The sequence below is a fragment of the Sceloporus undulatus genome, chromosome 2 (assembly GCF_019175285.1).
Source record: "Sceloporus undulatus isolate JIND9_A2432 ecotype Alabama chromosome 2, SceUnd_v1.1, whole genome shotgun sequence".
NCBI classification, from domain to species: Eukaryota; Metazoa; Chordata; class Lepidosauria; order Squamata; family Phrynosomatidae; genus Sceloporus; species Sceloporus undulatus.
In genome coordinates this window covers 306015514-306034934 of record NC_056523.1, presented here as the reverse complement: position 1 = coordinate 306034934, position 19421 = coordinate 306015514, and the positions used below count along the sequence as shown (strand labels likewise).

The 19421-nt window shown below is 39.2% G+C and overlaps 1 protein-coding gene across 5 annotated transcripts in view; it reads left to right on the top strand.

Annotated features, from left to right (window-relative positions):
• The window catches only part of GHR (growth hormone receptor), a 251905-nt gene extending 233202 nt beyond the window's left edge, over positions 1 to 18703 (top strand). For all 5 annotated transcript variants that reach the window (XM_042447390.1, XM_042447387.1, XM_042447388.1 and 2 more), the window contains exons 4-9: positions 1506 to 1663; positions 4729 to 4907; positions 7731 to 7893; positions 9714 to 9804; positions 11644 to 11713; positions 13913 to 18703. In XM_042447390.1, the coding sequence (XP_042303324.1) occupies positions 1506 to 1663; positions 4729 to 4907; positions 7731 to 7893; positions 9714 to 9804; positions 11644 to 11713; positions 13913 to 14902 (1651 nt within the window). In that variant the 3' untranslated portion in view covers positions 14903 to 18703. The remainder of the gene's footprint in view (positions 1 to 1505; positions 1664 to 4728; positions 4908 to 7730; positions 7894 to 9713; positions 9805 to 11643; positions 11714 to 13912) is intronic.
• Positions 18704 to 19421: the final 718 nt, after the last annotated feature.

Here is a 19421-nt window from a genome sequence, read left to right as displayed (position 1 = left end):
TATATTAATATCAGGAACATATTACTATAACAGTCTATAAGTAGTAACATTAACTCTTAAGATGTAACTCACCCCTCCCAACACAAGAGCCGTCTCGGCCTGGCTGGGTAACTCCCTAACATTGTAACATTCCAATCCTAATAAGCAAGCACAGAAGCTAGCCATCTATCTATCCCCTTCTAGTACATTCTAACTAACCAATATATATCAAACCTATTATGTCCTTAATCAAATAACATCTAAACAAAACCCTAAACTAATAATCCCTCTGACAGAATCCCCAAATGAATATATAAATGATCAATGAATATATGAATGCAGGGGAGTTCTGACAGTTGTCCACATTCGCTGGGGATTGGAGAGCAGGAACCCTGCAAAAGTGAAAAAAAAAAACACAAATTAAAAAAAATACCTGAGAGAACACCTCTCTAGGAATCTCTAGGTTCTCCAGTGCAACTCTATGGCCAACATTCAGCAGAGGTTGACCATAGAATTACACTGGAGGACCTACAAAAGCCTAGAGGTAGGGTCTAGGAATCTCTAGGTCCTCCACTGTGACCCTATGGCCAGGTACTGTCAGAGTCATGCTGGAGGACCTAGAGGTTCCTAGAGAGAGCATATTAATCAAATGCATGAATATCAATTCCACAAATGTGTAGGGCCAAATGTATTTCTACAGTGTGGATGTACTCTCAGTAGTTCAGATGCTGTACAGCTTTCACTATACTGTAGTGTTAAACATCATTGTGTGGTTAGAAAAATATCTTTACTATAGTGATTGGTTCTTACCCTTCTATATGGCTCCTATCCATTGCTGTTGTTAAATTCTCTTGCTATTTGCCATAAATGATATTAGCCAATTTTCAAATGACGACTGCTTTTAAGTCATGTCAGAAAATCAAAATTTCTACATAAAAAACTCACATAATTATCAGAACCCAAAGACCTGTTTTAGGTGCTGTCAACACTCCCCAGCAATCCTCCTCATCCGTCAAAGTCATTTGCTAAGCACATGTTAATGAACACATTTAATTCTTACCATCAAGAGATTAGGCACAATTTCTTTCTCATCAAGAGGAGGCAAATCCAATTATAGAAAGAACATTATAGAAAGCACATTCTCCGTTTGTTTCTGCCTTGTTACAGAGACTAAAAAATGGTTGTTCACCATAATTTGAAATTTTCCTGCTGCGTTTTCAGGAGCTGCTATTTTTTTCAGTAACATTGTTTGCATTAAAAAAAAAACACTTCATTTAATGTGCCTGAGAATTTCATCCAGGAGAATGGGGCAGCAAGACATTGCTTGTAGTTAATCGAATAAAAGGGGGGGGGGACTAATTTGAAAGTGATAAGATACAATGATACAAGTTGATCTTTTTTAAAAATTGGAAAATCAAAAGCCTTGTTATACAATTTCTCTGAGCTTGGGATAATGTTTCCTTTCTTTGGATGTTCATAGTATCTGTTTATCTATCTAATCTTTAATTATTTTCATATTATTCTAGGAAAAGTGAATGGGAAGAATGTCCTGATTATGTAACTGCTGGTGAAAACAGCTGTTACTTCAACACAAGCTACACCTCTGTATGGGTTCCTTATTGTATCAAGCTAGCTGACAAAAACCAGATATATGATGAAAAATGTCTCCGTGTGGAGGACATAGGTATACTTCCAATATGTATTTGGTTCAGCTGCCTTTATAGCAATGTAACCAAGAATGTTTCAGGTTCTTGTATTATATGTTAATCTGAAGTTGAGAAGTGATGCGAAGACAGAACTGTTCTTTCTCTCTGTAGTCATTTGGAAAGGGATCATGTTTTCTTCACATCCTCCATTTGCTAGATGTTTCGTGGTCCCATAAACAAAACTTCACATAGGGGTCATTCACACTTATTTTTTTGAACAAAGAGATTTGCATCTCCAGTCCGATTCAGAATCGATTCAGAATCGACTTGGTGTTCCCACTATGTTTACTGCAATTGAATCTCTCTGTGCCATTTTAAAGCTGTTGCTGTTCACATTTGCCACCGTCTTGATTTAAAATAGAGGCACACCCATTTCTGGGAATAATGCAGTGCAATCTGAATTGGTCACACTACCAAAGATGCAGATCATTGCGGCTCTTAAAAAAAAAACTGCTAAGAGGTCCACCAGTTTATTTCGGTAGTGTGAATGGGGCCATAAGATGCTTCTGCACTACAGAAATAATCCAGGTTGACACCATTTTAACCTCCATGGCATAATCCTTTAGAATTCTTGGAAATGTAGTTTAATGAGACACTTAGCTTTCTCTGTCAGAGAGCTCTGGTGCCACAACAAAATACGATTCCCAGAATTTCATAGCATTGAGCCATGGTCCCCTGGCCACTGAGTCCCCTGACCATCAGAAAGAAAATCAAATGCCGACCTCTGATTTCACCACAAGTTATTGAATTGTTTTTAAAGTATGTTTTCAATTTCACATTGTTTAATTGTATTTTAAGGGGGGGAGTTGGGGCCTTGGACTGTATATTTTAACCTTGTAAGCCGCCTTGATTGCATTGTGTAGAGAGAGGCAGGATATAAATAATTATTATTATTATTATTATTATTATTATTATTATTATTATTATTATTATGGAAATTAAAGCAGTGTCAACCTGGATTATTTCTGCAATGTGGATGCAGCCATAGTGAAATATGCCAGCTCCTGTGGATCCTGTACAATCTGTGTTTTTCCATTCACATTTCTTATACTTCTACCTTTTCAAAATAAAGTCAGTATTTCTTCAACTCTGCTGAGCCTTTTGCCACTAAGCCATCTACCTATCTTCCTCCTACTGGACCTATGTGACTGATTCTCCATTTTTATGAGCCCAGTGGAGTCATTACCCCAGGTCTGGGAAAATAACACCTGGACTTTCCATTGGCCAGTTATGCCCTTTCTCTCAAACACAGAAGGTAGTTCTCCTTCTCTCCACCACTTTAAAATGCTATTATATTCTATAATATGAAAATGGAAATTCATTTTATACATAGCATTGTGTTTTTAACTTTGTAGAATCTTTGGAGATTATTATAGAAACAACAAGAGGATGAAAGTTTTGATAAATTACCATCACTTACTATATAGATCTTAAATGGACAAAACGATAGTTGCCTTAAATACTGCTCAGGGCTAGGGCCACAGCTAAGAATCAGACCTTATGTTTCACATGTCAGTGGTCTCAGATTCAGCGCCAACATGTCCTGTTTAAAAAGTATTTCAGGTAGTAAGTGTTGATGGGACTTGTTCGTGAGACCCTAGACAGCCTTCCCCCAATTTGAACACTCCATGTTTAGGAATTTGTTGTTGTGGTCATTTACAGTGCTTTATAAATAAAGGTTAATAATAATAATAATAATAATAATAATAATAATAATAATAAGTCATTTGTGACTTCTGGTGACCCTAAGCTAAGGTGACCTTATCACCAGGTTTTCTTGGCAAGATTCATTCAGAGAGAAGTTTGTCTTTGCTTTCCTCTGAGGCTGTGAGAGAAAGAGAGAGAGAGAGAGAGACTTGCCCAAATTCTCCCAGACTGAGCAGAGATTCAAATCCTGGTCTCCAAAGTTGTAATCCAGTGCTCAAACCACTACACATTAACTCTCAACTTCAGTAATACAGAAGAGTCATCATACTGCTTTGATGTCATGGGAGTTGTAGTCTGACCTGGCCAAGTTTGCCACATTGGGGAAATCTGGATTTGATACTGCTAAGCAAGATGGATTTGTGTTGTGCGTAAATGTGAGAAAGCTTCATCTGCCTGCATTTCACTGTAGCTCAAAATCTATTCCCAATCCAGCAGAAATGCAACAGATCACCCCTCCCTCCCAAAAAATGCTGCAAATGGCTCATAGTTAACGTACTTTAAAAAAAATTAAATAGGGATGCTCACATGACCAACTCACACATTCATTGACATGCAGAGTGGGAATAGGCATTCATGCCTACTGGCTGTATTCACAAAGAGGCATTCATTTGTAGGGATTTGTTCAGGCTTCCCTGGTTGATAGGATATTTGTATTTGCATGAATCTCTACTCACCTAGAACTGCTTTGCACTAAAACTGAATACATGAGCAGGAAATACATGGGTTTATGTACCTTGAGTACAGGAACAATCAGAAGTTAGAAAGTTTAATTTTTAAAAGTACTTTGTTGTTCCTACTACTTGTTGCAGTGTTTAAAAGTAATGAATAACGGTAGTATGCATTACAGTGTTTTCAAAATCCCTTATTTTGGCTACTTGTTTCTTCCCCCCTCCTTTCCCACCCCACCCCCTTTTTTCTCCTTAATTCTTGCATGTGGAAACACTTAGAATTGATGACATAAAATCTGAAAAATTCCTATAACAATGTCTCTTTAAAATGTCCTTCAAAGGTAACTGGAAAATATTACTTGTTACATGTCTCCCCACCCCCACCTCTGCTCAACTGCATCACTTTGTGCAAAAGAAAAAGTGTCTAGTTATTGTTAATTTCATTATTTCTAACCCATTTTTTTGAAGCTTGGGAAGTAATTACACGTCTACCCTTACACACATATATATTCTTGGGGGAAGAGTGGTGTGTTAATGGGTAGGACTAAAAAGGGTAATGGATTCTCTTTTCGTTATCCTTTCGGGAAATGAGTTTTAATTCCCAATGATAGAGCTGCCACATTTATTGAGATTGAAATTCCTCATTGCTTTTGATTGTTTATTCACAGTGATACCAGACCCTCCTGTTGGACTCAATTGGACTGTGCTGAACAGCAGCCCACTAGGCATCTATACCGATATCTTAGTTACCTGGAAGCCTCCACCCTCTGCAGATGTCAGGAATGGATGGATCACACTCAACTACCTCCTCCAGTACAGAGAAGTAAATGAGACAAACTGGAATGAGGTATGTATAGGAGGAGCACCCTTCAGAGATTCTACACTCTCACTATGCCAAGAATGTCTCAAATCATGATCCGAGATCACCATGACACTAACTGGAGACCTGAACTGTTGCCACACAGCTTCAGTGTCCTCTCCTGTTCACCCAGCTTTACAGCAAGGATGTATTTGTGTCCCTTGACATGTCTAGATGCCCTAGGTTGATCTTTTTTGTGGCTCAAAAATAGAATGAACGGCTGTTTTTGGATGCCCCAGGTGCAATAATTTACTTTTTAAATAGGTGTAGAATCATAGAATCATAGAGTTGGAAGAGACCACACGGGCCATCCAGTCCAACCCCCTGCCATGCAGGAAATCCAAACAAAGCATCCCTAATAGATGGCCAACTAGCCTCTGCTTAAAGACCTCCAAAGAAGGAGATTCCACCACTCTCCAAGGAAGGAGTGTGTTCCACTGTCGAACAGCCCTTACTGTCAGGAAGTTCTTCCTAATGTTGAGGTGGAATCTCTTTTCCTGGAGCTTGCATCCATTGTTCCGGGTCCTGTTCTCTGGAGCAGCAGAAAACAAGCTTGCTCCCTCCTCAATATGACATCCTTTCAAATATTTAAACAGGGCTATCATATCATCTCTTAACCTTCTCTTCTCCAGGCTAAACATCCCCAGCTCCCTGAGTCGTTCCTCATAGGGCAAGGTTTCCTGACCTTTCACCATTTTAGTCGCCCTCCTCTGGACACGCTCCAGTTTCTCAATGTCCTTTTTGAATTGTGGTGCCCAGAACTGGACACAATATTCCAGGTGGAATAGAGGACTCCCTGTACTGTTTAACATAAAAATATACATTTTTGAGAACCAAAAGTCTACTTCCATCCATTTTGTGTTTTTTGTTTTGTTTTCCATATTCCATAGGTCTCCTAGAGTATAAAAGTGGCACCTTGGACTTGCCATAGTTGCTCATCTCTGTTCTAGACAAAGATGCCACCAGACAAGGCATAATAATATTTTCAAATGTAATGAATAAATTTCATTTATTCATTGATTTTATTTGTATCCTGCCTTTCTCTCAAAAAATGGGACTCAAAGCACTTTACAGAATATGTTGAAACACAGTAGCTAAAAGAAGGTGTGATATAAAAGTTTTACAAGCATTCAAAATAAATCCAATTCAAACATTACTGTTAAGATGTTAATTTAAAAACAACTTTGCTGTTATGGACCTTCAAGTTATTTCTGACTTATGCCATTTTGTGTAAGACAGACTTATTAGGGGATTTTCTTGGCAAGATTTGTTCAGAGGTGGTTTCCTTTTGCTTTCCTCAGAGGCTGAAAGAGTGTGACTTGCACATGGTCACCCAACGGCTTCTCCTAGCTGAGTGAGAATTCAGACTCTGGTCTCTAGAGTCATAGTCCAATGCTCAAACCACTACACCAAGCTGCTTCTCTTTAAAACAACTAAAAACACGTACAATGCATATTAAGAAACAACAAACCCACTGCATATCCTTCTACTACAACCAGTTAAAGGCTGAAAGCTTGTTTAAATAAGAAGGTCTTTGCTTGTTGGCAAAAGAAAGGGGGGCAACAGAGCCTCTGTCAGAAGGGAATCTGGTAGCCTAGAAACAACTAATGGTACATATAGTTCTTGCTAAGGAAAGAGATCAGAATGTCCCAGATTTTGTTCCTATTCTTTCCCATTTATTTTGGTGATCTGTGCACCTTTTGTTTATCCAGTAATATTTTCTATCAATTCCTGGTAGAATAAGAGACTTTTCGGATGCATCCACACCGATTACAAGACCTGAAAGTCCCAGGTTTTGTTCTTGTTCTTTTCTAGGGAAGTTTTGGTTTTTTTTTTGGGGGGGGGGTGCAGGATTGTTTTTGGTGACCCATAAACATTATCTTATCCCAGAATATTTTCAATCTGTTCTGGATATAATCAAAAGATAAAATGAACTAGCTCCTGGGCTTGGTTTACTTTAACCCAGTATTTTTCAAAAAGACATAGATCTGTTTACTGGTTCTCTGTTTCTGCTCTCTCAGCTCTTGAGGCAGCCCCTCTCATGATGACAATTTCAGTGACACCTGCAGTGTGGGACACGTTTTTACCCATGGCATCTTTAGTTGCAAGCCTGGGTGTGACATGGGACATGGAGGAGAGAAAGAACTGGAGGGGAGGGAGAGAGGAAGGAAGTATGGAAACACACCAACGGACAAACTAAGCATACCCCTCTAAGAAGATGATGGTGGGGAGTGAAAAAAGAAATTTCCATATGAATCTGAAGTCCTGGGGGTGGGGAGAAGCTATTTTGAAACAGAAAACCCAAGATATCTTGAGAAATGTTTGGAGGTGACAGGTAGGATGTATAGACATACTCTGTTTGACATAATCAAACAGAAAGCCCTAGAAAGTTCCATTACTTTCAGCCACTGCAGATAGGCCCTAAATACCAGCTCCCTAGATCTGTTTATTTTATCCTATTATAACACTGGAAAGAACAGGAACAAATTCTGGGACTTTTCAATCAATCTGGATGTGCCCAATGTTCAACTAGTATATACTACTGCATCTGATTCACATTGAACTTCCACTAAAAACAGCTAATTCAGCATCAGTTTATTTATTTCTCTCAGCCAAAGAAATATTAACTTCATTGTTGGTTTTCATTTGAATAATTTTAAAATGTTAACTTCTTTAACTACAATAATGAATACCTCACTCTTCCCCTGGGTTTTTTCTTTTAAGTTTTCATTACCACCACATTAATCTTAATTGGGTTTGGTCTTTAAAATTATTGTGTACTCAATGATAGCCAACCCTTTTTCATTACAGAAAGAAGCAAAGGATGCCACAAAATTTCCAGTGTATGCTTTGAAGACTTGCCATGATTATGAGATACGAGTCCAAGCCAAAGTTTCAACGGGAGCTTATGGGGAGTTCAGTGAAGTGATCTATGTGTCTTTTGGTTCGATGGGCCTGGTGCCATGTGAAGAAGGTAAGTGAGAGAAGTAAATTTCCTATGAGATTCTTCTCTAAATACTCGTATTGGATAGACATCCTACTTCCCATACAAACTTCTTGGTCCACAAGACTGATTTCTGCATTTATTGCTTCATCAGTACATACAGCATAGTCTAGTATGGATCAAATCAGTTAATGCAATTTTCAAGGGCAAAAAATGTTCTGCTTTTCCATATAGTTAGTTCTAGATGAGAGGTGCGGAAAATTTGGCCCTACATAAGCTTTGGGCTATAGCCCCCATACACATATTGTTGGCCGTGCTGGTTGGGGCTTCTATGAGTTGCAGTCCAAAGCATCTGGAAGGCTGGCGATTCCTCTTCTCTGCACTAGATCCTCAACTAGGAGCACATTTTCAAGGAAGCTCTTGTGTGATGACACACTTGAAATAATTTAGTTAAAGTTCTAGAGCAGGAGTGGGCAAAGTATGATCCTCTAGATATTTGGTGGACTGCAAACCCCAGAATTCTTCACCACTGGCTACAGTGGCTCGCAGATGTTGTAGTTGAATATTTCTTGCCCAATCCAGCTCTAGAAAAGCCTGGATAATCATAATCATGGATTATTAGTTTCTCTAGACATCTGATGTTTTTGATACAAGCAGGCTCTCTCATGAATTGTATTCTTTTGGAGGGTTAAATAGGTATCAGATATGTCCAGAATACTCTCAGTCTCTGTCCTTCTTCAGCAAAACAAGCAGTTTATAAACAGCGCTGTCTTCTTTTCCCATAGCACCAAGAGTGAGACATACTTGCCCCGTCTTCCCCTGGGGTCTTCGTGGGTAAATGAAAGCAAGATTATTTTGCTGGATAATTAAAGCTGAAAGCATCTGGTGTCATGTTCTTTGTCAGAAATCTCTGGATAGAATCTTGTTGGTTAATCCAAACTTCAGTAGATCCTTTTGTGCCTCCTTTTTTTATGGATGGGAAGTTTTACACTCTCTATAAGCACTATTCACAGTCCCATATGACTTTGCCCCCAGCTTTGCCTAGAAGCCTGCAGAGAGTAGAGAGAGTCTGTTTCAGCCTTAACCCAGTCTTTCAGAGCTTACAAAGAACACCCTGATATATTTAGTATTTGTGTTCTGGCCTAAGATCATTTCTTGAGGAGCCTACTGAATTTTATAATCCTTGGAGGGAGTCCTTTATCTCAGACACACCTTTGTCATAGGCCTGACTTATGGGGACCTTCTGAATGGCTGTCCCCAGACTGTGGCATTCCCTTCCATAAAAGGTTAGGCTGGCTTATCTCTGCTCTCTCTCCAAGCATTTGGCAATCAACTGGCTTTGCAGAAGAGTCTTTCATGTGTGTGTGTTGTATAGTGTGTTTTAACACAATACTTACTTACGATTTTGTTGTGGTTTTTTTTTTGTTTACTTTTTCTTAACAGGTTTTTAGCTGTACTTTGTTTTTATCTATCTTATAAGCTGCCATGGATTCTGTGTCAGGATAGATAGATAGATAGATAGATAGATAGATAGATAGATAGATAGATAGATAATCAGTTATACAAAGTAGGGAATTATACTAAAACTTTGAATTCTGGAAAGACAAGTTAGATTTAGAATGGAGAGAGCAAACAGGGCCATGCCTGCATGCAACATAGTAGAAAAGTTTTTAATACTTGCTAATTAGATTAAAAAGCTCATATCTTGCAGGAATGATCAAATTACTCAAACATACACACCTCAAAACAAGATATTTATCAGACTTATCAGCTTTAAGTAGCATGAAGTTTCATCAAGAAATATAAAGAAACTAGAAAATGACACTCCTGTTTCTGCTTTGTGATTTCAGAATTCCAAGTTCCTTGGCCTTTGGTGATGGCTTTTGGAACCCTTGGCCTGATGGTGATGCTTTCTCTGGTTCTTTTTTCTAAACAGAAGAAGTAAGTATTAACTGTATTTGATAGATTGTATGTAATACACTGTCACGTTCTAAACAACTAATTCATCAGCTGATACCTTTCTGTGGTGTTTCAGTAAAACCTGGAGTATTCTGTTATAGAAAAAAAACTAGCAAAAACTCAAATGGGTTCTAATTTTGGGAGAGGGGAACATGGTCACTTATCTAGATAAATTTTGATGCACATTCTAAATAAATTACCTGGATAGATTTTTGATGTATATTCTAAGGTGTCTGCACCGGCCAAATATAGTGGCCTCCCCCCGTTTTGAGTCTGGTGCAAATAGTCCATATGATGTCCGGCCTGTTTAGTACAAATCCTGGGGTATAGTCCTTTTAAAATGGAGTTTGAAAAGTCACTAGTTGCTCTGCATCTTCCCAGAAGCAGCTTCTACTTGACTTGTTTAAATGTGTGCTGTTGTGCTGCCCAAGGCAGCTGTTGCTGCTGTGCATCGCTCACTCTGAGGTCAGAAAGAGCCACTTAGCCATGTGATGAAAGCTTGATGTATATATTGGTATTTCTGTGACAGTTAATTGTTACAAATCTTCCAAATATTTTCATATGACTTATAAAATTATTTTTAAAATGCAAATAGCATTATTTCAGTAGGATTGATAGTTTTCAGAATTGCAGCAAATAGGGAGGAGGGTATTTAACTGTTTTCCCCCTGCTACAAATCTGAAGGAAATCCTTCCTCTCCACAGCTCCTATTTGCTTTGGGAGAAAATCCTCTAATTAATTAATAATTATTATAATTTGTTTTATTTATATACCGCTATTCCAAAGATCATAGCGGTGAACAGCAAGTAAGCTAATTAGCAAGTAAGCTAATTTGCCCCAGTCTGGGTACTCATTTTAGCGACCTCAGAAGGATGCAAGCCTGAGTCGAGCTTGGGCCCTTTTGCTGGTCTTGAACTCGCAACCTTGTGGTTTTGAGTGAATGGCTGCAGTACAGGCATTTGACCACTGCGCCACCAGGGCTCCTACAGAAGAATTCCCCATAATGCAAATATAAGTTTCAATGAAGATATTTCCTTCACAACCACACCGTGGGAGAAAAGATTAAAGTCCCACTCCAGATTTGCTGCAGCAGCAGTTACAATCCCATTCCTCATGAAGCTCATTTACACTGGCCAGGAAATTCCAAAGTAATCTGGTCCCAGAGCTGCCCTTGCTTCTCTCATTACCTCCACACTTTGGAGTGACACCAGGTGGCTGTCTACACATGTGTTCTGCTGTGCCACCCGGCACCACTGATGCTGGCACAAGTCAGTCCCTCTGGGGGCAGAAACAAAGGGTTCAGAATTTATCACATGGCTAGTGTCTTGTTGAGACCTCAGATGGAGTGACACATACCAACACCAGACAGCACAACAGGATGTGTGTGTAAACATCCACCCGGTATTGTTCCGGAGTGTTCTGGATTATCCTACAAAATCTGAAGCAATTTTTTTTTATTTAAAAAAATCCAGTTTAGGCAAGATTAGTTCATCTCCCAATACAGCATTACAACTTAAGTATATTAGAGAGAAGACTACATTCAATTTTTTTTATTGCTATGCTAGTTTTATACATGCAGAGAGCTTTTTACATGAAAAAGAATTGTCAGTTCCTTACCTGAAGTCCTGAAATTGCAGAATTCAGCAATCTCAGAATTTCATTACTGGGAGCATGGATCCTACAAAAAAAAGTGAGAATGTCCTTCAACCACACTTTGAAATATGCCATACATGCGCAAACCATGTCCATGTATGTAATGCCATATTACCAAAATGTACACTAAAAAAAGTAAATATGCATTAACTTTTCTTTCTCTCCAAGACTGAAGATACTGATTCTTCCTCCTGTTCCAGTGCCCAAAATTAAAGGAATTGATCCAGATCTCTTAAAGGTAATCAGAGAACAGCTGTTAGAGTCGCAAAGCCTTAAATATTGTGAAATGTTGTGTTTGTTAAATAATTGTGTTATTTGGCTCCCTGCTCAAGGAATGTGAGGTCAAATCTTCCACAGTCAGATTATCATATCCATGGATTTAACCATCCATGGCTTGAAAATATTTTTAAAAGATACAAATTTAGAAAGCAAACCTTGATTTTGCTATTTTATATAAGGACACCATTTCACTAATCCTGTTAATCCAGCCTGCAGCAGTTCCCTAAATTTGCCCATAGTGTCCCTGGTTGACCATCCCCAAGTCCCCAGTCTATCAAAAGGTAAGCCACTGAACCACACAGTCAAGGCAACAGCTCACTTGCTTTGGTTCCACCTAATTTTCCTCCCACGCAGAAGAGAACAGACTCCTGGAAGTGAACCCACTAAACTAGCACTTTGAGTCCCATGGTTGGTGCTCCACCAGCTCCTGGAGCAGCAATTTATTGCTCTTTGTTTTCTTTTCACCTGTCTCATGCAGGGAAACCAGAAAAGAGAAGACTAGTCTCTATGCAAGGTTTCGACTGGAGAAGCCTGAGATAGTGCTTCAACCAGTTATCCAGCAAGGGACTCGGTGACATCAGGAGGCATGGACATGACTTCTGGTGCCATCCATGCCACATGATGAAGAGTCAGGGGGTTCTGGCCCTTACTTCCAACAAATTCCCTACTCTTGTTGCATGTATTGTAATGAATGACAATAGTATTAGTTATCCCACAACTAGACTCCAAAAGTGTAGGAACCACATAGATTGGCTTGGCTATATGGCATTTTGAAAATTTGAAATTACTGCAGATGGCTGCCTGAATTATAAAATGATTCACCACAACCACCAAAAATCAAGCCTATGGTTTTTTTTGGAAATCCAGTAGCTTTCCTGTGACGTAGACATAGAATTAATGCTATTCTGGGATATAAGAGGACAAATCATATTATTATTGATTATAGCAAAAGAAGCATAAGAGGCCACTCTTTAAACAATAATACTATTATTTATTCATTACCGTATATACTCGTCTATAAGTCTAAAAATGTATGCCCAAAAATTGACCCCAAAATCCCAGATCAACTTATTTACAGGTCACTATAGTAATGTGATAACAGCTCTTTCAGATTTCCCCATGTGGTGCAGAGAGGAGTGTATTTCTCTCTGGAGCCAAGCAGACTAATTGGGTGATTAATTGATATTGCTGTTTGTTTAAGCGTCCCTCTCCCACTCGCATGTCTGGCTGAAACAAAAGATGAAACTATGAAGCAAAAAGCCTCAGTGAGAATCTCTCTTGCCATACGCACACATACACACACTGAAGGAGCCTCCAAGTTTTATCCTCAACCTATGCATAATTTTGGCCCCAAAACCTGACCCTAACTTATACATGAGGTCAACTTATAGTTGAGTATATATGGTAAATTAAAATGCCTAGGCCTAAATCTAGTTGCTAGTTCCAACTTGAGTAGACCAATTGAATCAATGGGATTTATATAATTGTTGGTTTACCATTCATCATTTCATTCAATAGGTCTACTATAGCTGAAGTCAGCCATTGAATTTAGGCTTTATACACCTCCTTTCAGGGGAAAGCCCAACTAGAAAGGATTATAAGAGATAATAGCTTCATATACACCATATGCAATAATACAAACAAACAAAAACAAACAAGCTTCATTTATATACCGCTTCATACCGCCTAAGCAGTGTCTAAGCGGTTTACAACTGTAAGCTAATTTGCCCCCCAACAGTCTGGGTACTCATTTTAGCGACCTCCTTGGAAGGATGCAAGCCTGAGTCGAGCTTGAGCCCTTTTTCTGGTCTTGAACTCGCAACCTTGTGGTTTTGAGTGAGTGGCTGCAGTACAGGCATTTAACCACTGCACCACCAGAGCTCCTTAATAAATAAACATTGGTTGGATTTTCTTAAATATCAAACATCCTTTGTTTCTCTTTCCACTGTAATTAAGAGAGACTTCCTCAGCTTTTCCCTCAGACTAGATCTTTCTAAATACCACCCATCCACTCCCTCACAAGCACAAACAGATGCTGTAGTCTGCCTCCAGTTCTCGAATATATACTGTATATATAAAGCATATACAGTACTACCATTTTTAAACTGTTGAATAACTGTTTCTACTTTCATGCTATTTTAAAACATGTGCTTTGTAGAAAGGAAAACTGGATGAAGTCAATTCCATCTTAGCCAGTCATGGAACCTACATGCCACAGCTCTATGGGGATGACTCTTGGGTGGAATTTATTGAGCTGGATATAGATGAGACAGAAGAGAGGACTGAAGGCTCAGATACTGACAGGCTGCTTGGTGATGACCACACAAAGACACATGGCTGCCTTGCAGTGAGAGACGATGATTCTGGCCGGGCCAGCTGCTGCGAACCTGATATCCCCGAGACTGACTTCAGCGTGAGTGACACATGTGACGGAACCTCAGACATCGACCAGTCCAAAAAGACAAGTGACAAAGAAGAGGATCTCTTGTGCCTTGATCAAAAAGACAACGAGAAGCCAATGTCAAGCCTTGAAGCATCTACTCAGCTGTTGCCTGATAATGCAACCAAAGACAAGCATCCAAAAGGCCATGTTTCTGTCACTGACAATACTCAGATGGCAAGCCCACCTGTTCAAACCCAGCTGAGCAACCAGAGTTCAATGGCAAACATTGACTTTTACACGCAGGTGAGCGACATTACACCAGGAGGAAATGTCGTTCTCTCCCCAGGGCAAAAAAAGAAGATGGGGCAAGTCCAAAGTGAGGCTGAGACAGAACCAGTTGCACAGTGCCAACCGAGCATTGCCATGGACAGTGCCTATTTCTGCGAAATGGATGTGAAAAAATGTGCCACTGTGATGCCTCACAAAGAGGCCGAGCCAGATGTTCAAGACCAGAGCTTTCCTGAGGGTGCTTACATTGTCACCGAGAGCCTTACCACTAGTGCTGTGAAACCTGCAACTGCAGCAGAAGACAAAGAAGAACCAGAAAGTTCTGGAATGCCAGTGGCGGACTATACATCAATCCATGTAGTACAGTCTCCGCAAGGCCTTGTGCTCAGTGCTACATCGCTCCCTGTGCCAGACAAGGAATTTATGGTGTCATGTGGTTATGTGAGCACAGACCAACTTAACAAAATCTTGCCCTAACCTTCTTTTTGACTATGTGAAAATTACTTTCACCCCCTTCATTTCTCTCTGTCCACACTTCTGTCCAGCTCCAAAGCACATATGAGGCTCTCCAAGAACAGGAGCTTCCCAATTCACTTCAGTATTACAAAAAGCTTCTTGTGTTTTTAGAATTTTGCCAACATTTACATGAATGGGGAAGTTCATGCTCACATGGAGTTCTGTGTACATAATTGAGTACTTGCATGCTCATTTGGAGCCTTTCAGTGGAGATATAAACAAGATAAGAGTTGGCTTGAATGTGCATAAGCTTAAACCACAACACACATGTTCAGTATTTTCAAAAGGTGATGGTGCAGTCCCTTCTACTTTTATCTATAATGTTGAATCAATCACAGTATTGTTGTATCTTGTAAATATTGTCTTACAAAATGTTGCTGGAGCAGGTTCAGTAATAGTGAATGTTGTTATGTTAGGTGTTGATTTGGGGTTTCTCGTAATTCATTGGATGGCTATGTACATGTGTCATAAATCATTCTTCATTAGAAAGCTAGTGTCAGGTGTTATCTACAGTTTGTGTTCAGTCATACCATATGCTGAGATGTTTATACTGGCAATTGGAGAATGAAACATTGGATAAGGAAGCAGAACAGCTTGGTTAAATAATACATTTATTTTGATTTATATAAACAGTAAACATATTTTAATACTTTAGACAAGCAGGCATGGATATTTTATATTTACACTACACAGTGTAGTTTAATTATAATGATCTCTCTATGGAATGTATGTGCTGCAATTATTGTGGCAGTTTTTTAAAGAAAAAGAATATAAGAAGAAAGCTATTTTTACAGAACATTTTTATACTTCCACAAAAGCTGCAGAGAACTAAATTTTCAACATTACTTTATTGGAGCCTGTATATTTCTGGAAAGTACTATTCATATTTTTGCATTTTGTAGCAAAAAACAGTGTGTACAACAAGCCAAATACTTTCTGTCACTAGACATTAAGTTGTTGTACCAACACATTGAACAGTCTGTACACCAGTAGAAACTAAAATGAGTTTGTTTTTTTCAGGGCCTTTCAGGAACACAATTACCCTTTGATGGAACATTGAGAATTAAGCGCTGGTAACTTGACAACACTGTTCTTCACAACAAATTATTTTAAGATCTTTATCAGAAAATTATTAAGGGATTCAGCACTAATAGTCAATAAAAGCTGAGTCAGGGAGGTTATTTTGAAGCTCAGACTCTGAATCAAATGAAGTTATAGAACTCAGCACAGTATTGTTAATGCAACATTATTTTATTTAAATTTGCAAATTCTGCACACATCAGCTGGTGGAAGGCTTGAAAGGAGCAGTGGAGCTTAAGCCTTATTTAAGTGAGCTTTTTTTCCCTCAAGGTACGCCTTAACATACTTCAATTTCAAATTCTGTTTACAAAATTAAGGGTTAAAAACAACCCTTGCTTGTTTATTTTACCCATGCTGCCTTGTGAATAGGCATCACTGTGGAACTGGGCCTGCAAGCAGTCATTCCTGAATCAAGACCTGGAACATCTCCAGCCCAGAGTTCCTTCAAGCACTGAACCTGAGCTGAGAGCCTGAGGCCCAGCCTCAAAGCCCACGTTTCCAATTATGAATCCTTGGGTCATACAAAGCTGCCTTAAAATGAGTCAGATCATTGGTCCATCTGAGCCAGCACAGACTGTTCTCACTGTTGACAGTTTTCCTGGCTCTTCATCTGCACCTTGAACCATTGTGGTGGTTTTTATGGAAATGCCAGGAATCAGTGCTGGGATCTTCTGCATGCAAATCATATATGCCTTACCCCTGAGCTAGGGACCTTGGGCAGAGGAACACTGCAATGAACAAGGTGGTGCACAGCTGCATAAAACTGGCTCTGTGGCCATGTTCACATTACTGTGCTCCTGTATACAGACCTGAATGGGGAAAATAAGCAGGACTCACATTTGTGCGTTGACCTTAAGTGAATTTAAATGTAGGAGAAGAGTCTTTGGATTAACAGAGATTCTTCCTTTCAACTCTTGCGCTCAGGTTAGGAGCAGGCCACCAGAGGTTGTGGCCATATAAAAAGCTGTGATAGTAATGGACATGGTGTGTGGAATGTAAGCACCTTCTAGAAATGTGTTTATACTGAAGCTGGGGAAAAGTTGTCTGTATTTGTTTGTTTGCTTGCAGGTTTTTAAAATATAGATGAAAGTCCAGAGCTGGACCCCCATTTACCACTTGCCAGTGTTTCCCTTAGGCAGTAATGTTAAACACAAGATCAGTGCAATCGCCCCATATTTGCTTGGAAGTAAATGCATTGTGTTCAATGAATCTCCTTCCCCAGTTCAGTGTACTGTTACTCTGTTGTATGGTTGACCATTTTATGATTGCAGTCCCACCAATGCTTGTCCGTCTGTCTTCTGAGACTGCGCGATTGCAGTAGACATCCAGTTGCCTATTACAGATCCCATGAAAAAGGGCTTTTAAAGGGTTCCTCAACACAAAATGAAAGCTGATGGGACTTGCCTTAAAGTGATTCTAAACAGGAAAGAGAAGCTACTGGCTTTTCTGTTATCTATACTCAGTCAAGAAACCTAGAAGTGAAAAGGACAGGGAAATATTAGGTGAGAAAGATAACTAGATGCAGCCAAGGGCCAGCAATACCTCTTTCCCTTCGAAAAACAAACAGAGGAGTTTATCAGGGGGGATGGGGGGAGGAATGGGGGTTTAAACTGTCATTATCTTGTTAATGTCCTGCCATCACGGTGAAGATTTTCACACACATCTCAATTAAAGAAGACTTATCCTGGCAATAATCATGTAATAACCACCCACAAATCATTCATGAGGAAATCCCAATAATGATTTGTTGCTGGTTATTAGCTGTTTTTTGCTGGGATAAATCCTCTTTAATCAGATGTCGTGTGAAAATCCTCACCGTGATCGGACAGCTTTCACAGGATAATGGCAGTTTAAACCTCTGATTTTCCCTGTGGGATAAAGCCCAGAGCATGATTGCTTTTTATGCAGTGAATGAAATTTGTAGCCAGATCTAAGCGGTTCTGTCATTAGTAACAGCTTGTATCTCACATGAGTGGAGATCCACATACAGTAAGCAGATCATAGCAAGCTATCAGTGACCTGAAATGATGGGCAAGTTTTGTTTTTTGTTGGGGTTTTTTAATGACATCAAGACAACAATTGTGAATCTTCAGTATCCCAACAACTCGAATCATGTAAGAAAGCCTTGAGAAACATAGCAAATGTCATCTGGTAATATTATTATGCTTAAGTGTTTTAAAAGGAAGCATGTAGTCAGAAAAAAATCATTATTTACTTCAGAAATCAATTTTTCTCACATAGCTTACTCTGTTAACAAGTATATATGTTGTAAACAGTAAATACAAGCAGTGAGGTTGTCTTCTCAATGGTTAAAACTGGGAAATTCTGTACCTGGTTTATATTTTTAAGATGATGTATATTACTTTGCTAAGCTGCTGTTACATATTTTTTCCCCTAACAGCTGCCTTCTGTAGTTTTAGGCACTAATGCCATTAAAGCTATGTAAGTCTCTCTTGGGGCAAGGGAGTATTTTGCTACATTTCTCTTGACAGAGTGTTTCAATCACCAAAAACTAGTTAAATACCTCAATCAATCTCAGAATGTCATTTGGTACTTCACTGGTTACACAAACCATTATACCACAGTATGGAGATTTGTGTCTTTCTGTTTATATTTAACTTGCTTTATGTCAGTGTTCTCATTTTCTCCTCAAAGTTTAATAAATTTATTTTCTTCAATCTATCATGACATTATTGCATACTTTATTGTACAAAGGCTGAAAACACATCCAAGCTCAATCTGTTTTTTATTGTTTGACAAGTCACCATTAACCAAATGTCATTAATGTGCTATACGCACAGATCTTAGTGGGCAACATGACAGGTATAATCCAATACATTTCAAGTGGTACAACTGCGCCACACCTACTTTTGGAAACTGAGGTCCAAAACACACTGCAGAAATAATCCAGTTCGAGACCTCTTTAACTGTCCTGGCTCAGTGCTAGGGAAGCTTGAGAACTGTAGTTTATTGTGGCACCAGAACCCTTTGTCAGAGAAAGCTAAATGTCTCACAAAACTACTGTTCCCAAATGTTCCTAGCTTTGAGCCAGGGCAGTTAAAGCAGTCTCAAACTGGATTATTTCCCCAATGTGTTTTGGACCTGAGAAAACTTGCTTCAGCCCTTCACGCCTACTCCATTGTGGTCATGGATGAGACAACACTAGAGAAGTCTCTCCCAAAATTTTCCATGTCAGGAATTATGTGAATGGGTTCGGTGTACATGTCCTATTTGTCTGCAAACAACAAAAGCCTTGGAAAAGATTGAACAGCTTTGGAAACATGGGATGTGATCAAATGAGTTTGCATTTTTATCTCCCTGTCACAGTAGAGACAAGAATCCTCTTTACAGAACTCCCGTTTTCATTCATGGGAAGCCTCTGTTGGTGCCAAAATACTTG